The sequence below is a fragment of the Oncorhynchus keta genome, chromosome 29 (genome assembly GCF_023373465.1).
Source record: "Oncorhynchus keta strain PuntledgeMale-10-30-2019 chromosome 29, Oket_V2, whole genome shotgun sequence".
NCBI classification, from domain to species: domain Eukaryota; kingdom Metazoa; phylum Chordata; class Actinopteri; order Salmoniformes; family Salmonidae; genus Oncorhynchus; species Oncorhynchus keta.
This window is the reverse complement of record NC_068449.1, coordinates 19,398,754-19,408,895: the sequence shown is the minus strand read 5'-3', so window position 1 is coordinate 19,408,895 and position 10,142 is coordinate 19,398,754. Positions and strand designations below refer to the sequence as shown.

Genomic DNA, 10,142 nt, shown 5'->3' with positions numbered 1-10,142 from the left:
CACTTTCACAAGTGCAGTCTCAGTGCTATGATGGGGTCTAAAACCAGACTGAAGCATTTTGTATACATTGTTTTGTCTTCAGGAAGGCAGTGAGTTGCTGCGCAACAGCCTTTTCTAAATTTTTGGAGAGGAATGGAAATAGGCCAATAGTTTTTATATTTTCTGGGTCAAGGTTTGGCCTTTTCAAGAGAGGCTTTATTACTGCCACTTTTAGTGAGTTTGGTACACATCCGGTGGATAGAGAGACGTTTATTATGTTCAACATAGGAGGGCCAAACACAGGAAGCAGCTCTTTCAGTAGTTTAGTTGGAATAGGGTCCAGTATGCAGCTTGAAGGTTTAGAGGCCATGATTATTTTCATCATTGTGTCAAGAGATATAGTACTAAAACACTTGAGCGTCTCTCTTAATCCTAGGTCCTGGCAGAGTTGTGCAGACTCAGGACAACTGAGCTTTGAAGGAATACGCAGATTTAAAGAGGAGGCAGAGACCAATAGAGAGTGATGAGAATAATATTTGCTTCAGTAAGGTGAGTTTCTTAGTATTCATAGCCATGGTCATAAACTGTACTGCAGAAATGGAACGTAAGTCACAGAAAATATAGGTTGTGGTGGAAGCTGCAGAGAAGTACTTGGGATTGCGAGGTTTTACTGCAGAAGAATAGCAGGGGGTGTTGAGTGTAAGTGTTCTGTCCCCCCGACAGTTGGCATGGAGTAGGATTAGAAAGTGGAAAGGGGTGGGTTTTTTTTTAGTGAGGGCTAATATTTGGCAGGGTAAATTTCCTTTTCCCCAATTTTGTACTACTGTATCACAAAGTATAATGGATTGTACAATATGTGACAGCAATTGGTGTAGTCTGCCATTAAAACTTAAAGGAGGATATACCAATGCAACCATAGACACTGTACCGTTGGTGGAAAAGTACTCAATTGTCATACTTGAGTAAAAGTAAAGATACCTTAATAAAAAATGACTCAAGTAAAAGTGAAAGTCAACAAGTAAAAAACTACTTGATTAAAAGTATAAAAGTATTTGGTTTTAAATATAATTAAGTATCAAAAGTAAATGGAATTGCTAAAATGTTACTTAAGTATCAAAAGTAAAAGTAAAAACCATTTCAAATTCATTATATTAAATTAAATTAAGCATTTGTGTTTAGTGAGCCCGCCGGATCAGATGCAGTAGGGATGACCAGGGAGGTTCTCTTGATAAGTGTGTGAATTGGGCCATTTTCCCATCAAAATGTAACGAGTACTTTTGGTATCAGGGAAAATGTAAGGAGTAAAAAGTAAATTATTTTCTTTAGGAATGTAGTGAAGTAAAAGTACAAGTTGGCAAATAGTAAAGTAAAGTACAGATACCCCAAAAAAACGTATTAAGTAGTATTCAAAGTATGTTTATTTAAGTACCTTACACCACTGCAATGTACAACAGACCAGTGAGGTACAGATTTGAAGAAAGCCGCCTACTAATACCCCCAGGATACCTGTATCCGTAACAAGGAATTTAGTGAAGTAAAAGTACAAGTTGGCAAAAATATAAATAGTAAATTACAGATACTCCAAAAAACTTCTTAAGTACTATTTAAAGTATTTTAACTTAAGTACTTTACACCACTGCACTGTACAACAGACCGGTGAGGTGCAGATTTGAAGAAAGCCGCCTAATCAACTCAATTGGAAAAAATCATGTTGCAAAGACTAAACTAATTTCCATCCCTAGCTGACACATACTGTATGTAGAGACAAAGACAGCAGACACATGTTTACATTATATCTGGCAACACTTGACCTTTGATTGAGATAAAGAAGGTATTAAACTGAAATATGAAAAAGTAAAAAGTACAGTATAAAAAAGCCCTGGGCTTGAAAGTGCAGCTGACCAAGATGTCCAAACAGAACAGGTCAGTCATAATTTGCCTTCATTGCACACAATATTGAGGATATGAACTTCAATAATATATATATTTTTTAACACTAAGCATTCCTTCACCGTCTTATCAAGTGTTTATATGTATCCCTAAATAAAGGATTAAAGAAATATATATTTAAAGAGGTGATCTTTGTGATTAAAAGTGTCTTAGACGAGAGCTGTTCCAAGACAGCTATCAATCATCAATATTTGGATCATAAGAGGAGTGCAGCTGCTGTAGCGGTGAGCCATCCCACTGCTTCTCCCACTGCTCCTCCCACTGCTCCTCCAACACCAGCCACCACTGCAGTTGTAGACCCAGCTAACCCTGCTGCACCTAGAGGGAAACAACACAACATACTTTGGTCACTGTGGCATTCACAACATAATGTACCTCAGGCATCAGGGTATCATAGCCTTGTCTTGTCTGAAAATAAGAGGTCTTCAATGTTCTAATATGCAAAATCAAGGTGGAAGAAATAAATCTTAAAGAGAGATGATCAAGGTATAGTTGGGGATTATCACAGGATCATATTCCTATTGATTCTGTGACTAATAGCAATTAATTGACAATATGGTTCTCTGTAAAGTTGCCACTGTATTGGACACAACACAATTATGTAAACTGATTTTTAAATATTATATTTAAACACATGAAAATTTGACTGTAATTACCTGCCGACTGCAGAACGGCAACGGTGCTTCCAGCCAACACACCACCGCAACTTGCAGTGGCTGCGGATGCCATCATGCCGGCTGCTACAGAGTTTGCGGCGATGCCAGCGGCGGTAAACCCTACAGCGCCTAGGGCAATTGGAGCCAAGACCACCGCTGCCCCTTAAAGGTTTAAATAAACATTTCAATTGTAGCCTACTACAGTTGGCCAAGTAGCAAATTGAAGTTATTGGGTAAAATGTTGACAAAAAATGGAATCTCTCAAAATTAGCTGTGAAAACGGCAAATGATTTAACATGTGTAGTTAGCTATGCTTTTTATTGTGCACTTGTAACATTAACCATGGGTTGAATTGGCATTTTGCTGGTAGCTTAGCCTACTTAAACTAGGCTATCCACAATATTGGTATTTCCATGGAATTTCATATTGTCTTATCATCAGTTTTTAGTTTGAAATGAAACTGACACAGGGTAATCTGATAATATATATTACAGTTTTAATTATGTCACAGTCGATTTTTAAATAGCATGACAAATGTCTCACCTGCTCCTACTGCGACCCCAATAACGGTAACTGTTTAAAAAAAAAGCAAGGATGTACAATGAGCAAATATAATTACATTAAAATTGTATGCCACATTTATGCATTGGTTACTGTAGCCTAGCCTACTTCACACAATTTAGATTTAGCCAGATACATTAGGGGTTTAGGTTACTCACGAGGGTCCATGGTTCCTCAGTTGACTGTATCAGTGACTGCAGGAGAAATGACTGGGTCCGGGTTAAATAATGCAGTGCCTAGATTTTTTGGGGAAACGAAACTTAGGTGCGCCAATTTAGGGTGTGTCTGTATCCATCTCGGTGCGCATGTTGGACATTTCAACCATTCCGCATTGGAAACTTGATTGACAGGGTGCTGGTTGTCACAACTTGCCGGAACGAGTTCCGTGTCGGTTGTCGTCAAGCCCACAAACAGAAACGAAAGTCAACCGTGTCTTGTTCCTGTGAAAAGGATGTTAGATAAGGATCTAAAATAGCTCGGCCATCACGTGAAAGGAACATGGAACAGGACAATCGAGCCAATGGTGTAGGCGAATAGGCTTTTGGTTATGTTCAAAGGTAGTAAAGAAAGGCACAATCCTTTATTCGTTTTCCATCCGAATGGAATCCCCGCCGCTTGGCTTTTTATAAAACTGAGGGATGGGGTTAGAGAAATGTAACCACTTTCAAATTCATAGATGGAACTACAGATGCAAAACGCAGCTATAGTGCGTTGCAATGCAATGATTGCCGTGATATTAAAATGATACTTTTGAAGTAATGTTTGTCCATGAAGACATTGTTTACAAACAGTGGAGTAAAACAAACTTATTTTTTGGCATAAGACAGTTGTACTAAGCTTATATGACACTTTAAGTAATATTCTTCTATGTGGCTGTACAGTAAATACTGTAAGTGACATGACAGTATTTAGATTGTTTTGGCCCATCCCTTGACACTAGGTGGCGCCAAAGGCTTGCATTTGACAATACTGCAACTACAACTGTGAGTGAACAATTACTGTGCAGGTGGCACTGGTTTCTGTAAACTTTATTACTGTAAACCAAAAACTATCTTCTCTTCAGTAAGGGCATTACAATACAAAGCACCACTGTCAAATGAGAGCACTGTAACAAATGCTTGTTTTGGTAAACTGACTGTAACCAGGCCATGGGATTTTGCAGAACAAAGGAACACATTGACCAGAAAGTAAAACATTTACAGGAACCCATTTGAGTGAGTCTTTGAAAATATACAGTTCACTACAAAAGTATTGGGACAGTGACACATGTTTTGTTGCTGTACTCCAGCACTTGATTCAATGACTATGAGGTTAAAGTGCAGACTGTCAGCTTTCATTTGAATGTATTTTCATACATATCAGGTGAATCGTTTAGAAATTACAGTACTTTTGTACATCGTCCTATTTTAGGGGACCAAAAGTATTGGGAAAAACTCCCTGATATGTGTAATAAAGTAGTCAAAAATGTAGTATTTGGTGTCATATTCCTAGATCGCAATGATTACATCAATCTTGTGACTCTACAAACTTGTTGGATGTATTTGCTGATTGAATTTGGTTGTGTTTCACATTATTTTGTGCCCTATAGAAATAAATGGTAAATCATGTAATTGTGTCATTTTGGAGTCACATTTATTGTACATAAGAATAGAATATGTTTCCAAACACTTCTACATGAATGTGGATGCTACAATGATTACGGATAGTCCTGAATGAATTGTGAGTAATGATTAGTGAGAAAGTTACAGACACACAAATACCAAGGGGTGTTGAGTGGTAGTGTTCTGTCCTCCCAGACAGCTGGTCTGGGGTAGGATAAGATAGGGTTAAATGGTGGAATGGGGTGGTGAGTTTTTTAGTGAGGGCTAATAGTTGGCAGGGTAAATTTCCTTTTCCCTAATTTTGTATTACTGTATCACAAAGTACAATGAATTGTACAGTAGGTGACTGCAATACAGCAATTGGTTTGGTCTGCCATTAAAACTTAAAGAAGAAGGACAAACCAATGCAAAAAGACACTGTACCAGTGGAGGAAAAAGTACTAAATTGTCATACTTAAGCAAAAGTAAAGATACCTTAAAAGAAAATGACTCAAGTGAAAGTCAACAAGTAAAATACTACCTGATTAAAAGTCTAAAAGTATTTGGTTTTAAATATACTTAAGTATCAAAAGTAAATGGAATTACTAAAATGTTACTTAAGTATCAAAGGTAAAAGTACAAACCATTTCAAATTCCTTATAATTAAGCAAACCAGAAGGCACAATTTATTTTTTAGTTTTTTATTGACTGATAGCCAGAGGCACACTCCAACCCTCAGACATAATTTACTGACTAAGCATTTGTGTTTAGTGAGTCCTCCAGATCAGAGGCAGTAGGGATGACCAGGGAGGTTCTCTTGATAAGTGTGTGAATTGGACCATTTTCCTGTCAAAATGTAACGAGCACTTTTGGTGTCAAGGAATATGTAAGGAGTAAAGAGTAAATTATTTTCTTTAGGAATGTAGTGAAGTAAAAGTACAAGTTGGCAAATAGTAAAATAAAGTACAGATACCCCAAAAAACTTCTTAAGTAGTATTTAAAGCATTTTTTACTTAAGTACTTTACACCACTGCACAACATACCAGTGAGGTACAGATTTGAAGAAAGCCGCCTACTAATACCCCCAGGATACCTGTATCCGTAACAAGGAACGTAGTGAAGTAAAAGTACAAGTTGGCAAAAATATAAATAGTAAATTACAGATACTCCAAAAAACTTCTTAAGTAGTATTTAAAGTATTTTTACTTAAGTACTTTACACCACTGCACTGTACAACAGACCAGTGAGGTACAGATTTGAAGACATCGGCCTAACCAACTCAATTGGAAAACATCCTGTTGCTAAGACTAAACTAATTTCCATCCCTAGCTGACACATACTGTATGTAGAGACAAAGACACCAGACAATATTTACATTATATCTGGCGAGGCGATATGGCCAAAATATCAAATCATGGTATATGTCAAATTTTTGACAGTATGACGGTATTTTGTTTTTGATTAATAAAAATTCTACATTTGCTTTATTAGTAGTGCTTGACCCTAGGTGTAACGGATTTACTCCTCTTCTTCCGAAGAGGAGAGGCGAGAAGGATCGGAGGACCAATATGCAGCGTGGTTAAAGTTCATGGTTCTTTAAATCAGAGAAACTATACATGAACAGAAATACAAAACAATGAACGTGAAAACCCGAAAACAATCCCGTGTGGACTGGCTGAAACACAATAAATCACCCATGTCACACCCTGGCCTAACCAAAATAAAAAATAAAACACATATAGACCAGGGCGAGACACTAGGGTGGCAACACATATTCTACATGATTTCAATGGGTCTTTCTCCATCCTGATTGTTATATACTGTTCAATTCAACTTCAACCTAATTTTCTGCATTTCCTGCACTCATTTGAGATAGTATTTGGTCCCATATTCCTAGCATGCAATGATTACATCAATCTTGGGACTCTACAAACTTGCTGGATGCATTTGCTGTTTGTTTTGTTGTGCTTCACATTATTTAATGTTTCAGATCATTTTCGACCCTTTAGAAATGAATGGTAAATCATGTATTGTATCATTTTGGAGTCACTTTTATTGTAAATAAGAGTAGAATTTGAATACTTCTGCATAGATGTGGATGCTACCATGATTACGGATAGTCCTGAATGAATTGTGAATAACGATTAGTGGGTAATTTACAGACGCACAAATATCACCCCCCCAAAAAAAAATGCTAACCTCCCCTGTTATTGTAATGGTGAGAGGTTAGTATGTCTTGGGGGTATGATATTTGTGCGTATAACTTTCTCACTCCTCATTATTCACGATTCATTCAGGACTATCCATAATCAAGGTAGCACTATGTACAAAAAAAGTTATTTAATTTCCTCCTCCGTTATGGAGGAAAATACCTTTAACATCAGTCATTGTATAATTTCAAATCCGAAGTGCTGGAGTACAGAGCCAAAACAACAAACAATTGTGTCACTGTCCCACTGTATTCAGACCGCTTTTTCCTCATTTTGTTACATTACAGCCTTATTCTAAAATGTATACAATTATTTTTTCCTTCAATCTACACACAATACCCCATAATAACATGGCGAAAACAGGTTTTTAGCAATGCTTGAAAATGGTATTAAAAATAAAAACAGAAATACCTTATTTACATAAGTATTCAGACCCTTTGCTTTGAAACTCAAAATTGAGCTCAGGTGCATCCTGTTTCCATTGATCATCCTTAAGATTTCATACAACTTGAATGGAGTCCACCTGTGGTAAATTCAATTGATTGGAAATTATTTGGAAAGGCACACACCTGTCTATATAAGGTCCCACAGTTGACAGCGCATGTCAGAGCAAAAACCAAGCCATGAGGTCGACAGAATTGTCCGTAGAGCGCCGAGACAGGATTGTGTCGAGGCACAGATCTGGGGAAAGGTACCAAAACATTTCTGCATCATTAAAGGTCCCCAAAAACACAGTGGCCTCCATCATTCTTAAATTGAAGAAGTTTGGAACCGCCCGAACTGAGCAATCGGGGTAGAAGGGCCTTGGTCAGGGAGGAGACCAAGAACCCAATGGTCACTCTGACAGAGCTCCAGAGTTCCTCTGGGGAGAAACTTCCAGAAGGACAACCATCTCTGCAGCACTCCACCAATCCTGCCTTTATGGTAGAGTGGCAAGACAGCAGCCACTCCTCAGGAAAAAGCACATGACAGCCCGCTTGGAGTTTGCCAAAAGGCACCTAAAGGACTCTGACCATGAGAAACAAGATTCTCTGGTCTGATGAAACCAAGATTGAACTCTTTGGCCTGAATGCAAAGCGTCACTCTCTGGAGGAAACCTGGCACCATCCCTACAGTGAAGCGTGGTCGTGGTAGCATCATGCTGTGGGGATGTTTTTCAGGGACTGGGAGACTAGTCAGGATTGAGGGAAAGCAAAACAGAACAAAGTACAGAGAAATCCTTGATTAAAACCTGCTCCAGAGCGCTCAGGGCTTCAGAGTGGGCTGAAGGTTCATTTTCCAGCAGGACAACGACCCTAAGCACAGAGCCAAGACAACACAGGAGTGACTTCGGGACAAGTCTCTGAATGTCCTTGATTGGCCCAGCCAGAGCACGGACTTGAACCCAATCAAACATTTCTGGAGACCAAAAAAATAGCTATGCAGCGACACTCCCATCTAACCTGACACAGCTTGAGAGAATCTGCAGATGTAACGGATGTGAAACGGCTAGCTTAGTTAGCAGTGTGCGCTAAATAGCGTTTCAATTGGTTATGTCACTTGCTCTGAGACCTTGAAGTAGTAGTTCCCCTTGCTCTGCTTTTGTGGAGCGATGGGTAACGATGCTTCGAGGGTGACTGTTGTCGATGTGTGCAGAGGGTCCCTGGTTCGCGCCCGGGTATGGGCGAGGGGACGGTTTAAAATTATACTGTTACACAGAGAAGAAAAGGAAAAACTCCCCAAATACAGGTGTGCCAAGCTTGTAGCATCATACCCAAGAAGACTTGAGGCTGTAATCACTGCCGAAGGTGCTTCAACAAAGTAAAGGGTCTGAATACTTATGTAAATAGGATATTTCAGTTCTTTGTTTTTAATACATTTGCTAACATTTCTAAAAACCTGTTTTTGCTTTGTCATTGTGTAGATTGATGGGGGGGAGACAATTGAATCAAGTTTAGAATAAGGCTACAACGTAACAAAATCCTTTCCGAATGCGCCGTATATTTTAATATGTAGCATCTAGTAGTGCAACCCTGTCGAGGTTTGGACCTCTTTTGAGTGTAATTGCTAAGGTCTTAAGACTGTCAGATACAGGGACCCAGATTCCAGTCCCAGTAGGGTTATCACTCTCATTTTCTGCCATATCATCGCTGAGATATATTGGGTTTACACGTACTGTCGTCTTTCTTAAAACTTGCACCTTGTGGTAGAACTGTGTCTCTGAAAGACCTTCAGTCCTTTAATCCACTGGGAGTTTATAGGGGTCACCACCTGTAACAAATAGGTAGGACATGGTATCATTGGGTTTTTGTGCAGAATTCTTCCACAAAATATAAATGCTGTTTCTTTATCCAGAAGGGGACTAGGGTTCCAATTTTGGAACACCCTCCCCCCCACGTTCAGCTGGAAGGTGGCGCATGGAACGCAAAAATATTCCTATAAATATTTAACCTCCACACATTAACAAGTCCTATGGCTCAAATGAAAGATAAACACCTTGTTTATCTACCCAGCAAGTCAGATTTCTAAAATGTTTTACGGCGAAAACATAGCACATATTTATGTAAAACCACCACCGAAGACACGGCTAATTTGCATAGCCAAGTTGAAAAAAATATGCAATCAACAAACGCAGGATTAAAAGAAAAAATAGGAAAAAAAGAAAAGAAAAAATAATGCACTAACCTTTTGAAATCTTCATCAGATGACAGTAATATAACATGTTACACAGTACATTTATGTTTTTTTCAATAATATGCTATATATATCCACAAATCTCTGTTTACAATGATGCATTGTTCAAAAAATGCTACTCAAATGTCCTGAGAAATGACAGCTCCGGCAGATAACGTCAGCTAACAAGGAATACACATCATAAACTTTGACTAAATATGCATGTTCTACATATATATAGTTAGATACACTTCTTCTGAATGCAATCGCTGTGTTACATTTATTTTTAACGTTACAGGTTTCGTTCACTAGGCTATACTATGAGTCGGCGCTCAAAAAGTAGCATTATGGCTCCTCTATCTTGGGGTCCACATAAACCCAAATTTACCACATAAATATTCCCTTACCTTTGCTGTTCTTCCATCAGAAGACCTGGAAGGAATTATACTTACCAAAAACAGCTTTAGTTTTGCAGTCTGTGTCTTTCGGTTCTCAAACACGACACATTTCGGTTGAAATGTAGCCAAAAGTCAAGTGGATGCGCACCAAAACGT

The 10,142-nt window shown here is 38.5% G+C and overlaps 1 protein-coding gene across 1 annotated transcript; it reads right to left on the bottom strand.

Annotated features, from left to right (window-relative positions):
* Positions 1-1,379: 1,379 nt before the first annotated feature.
* LOC118362401 (interferon alpha-inducible protein 27-like protein 2A) lies at positions 1,380-3,537 on the bottom strand. The gene is made up of 4 exons (XM_035742699.2): positions 3,305-3,537; positions 3,129-3,158; positions 2,586-2,747; positions 1,380-2,247 (listed from the first exon to the last, which is right to left on the bottom strand). The coding sequence occupies exons 1-4, from the start codon at positions 3,312-3,314 to the stop codon at positions 2,126-2,128; spliced, it is 324 nt and encodes a 107-aa protein (XP_035598592.1). The 5' UTR covers positions 3,315-3,537; the 3' UTR covers positions 1,380-2,125.
* Between the last annotated feature and the right edge of the window lie 6,605 nt (positions 3,538-10,142).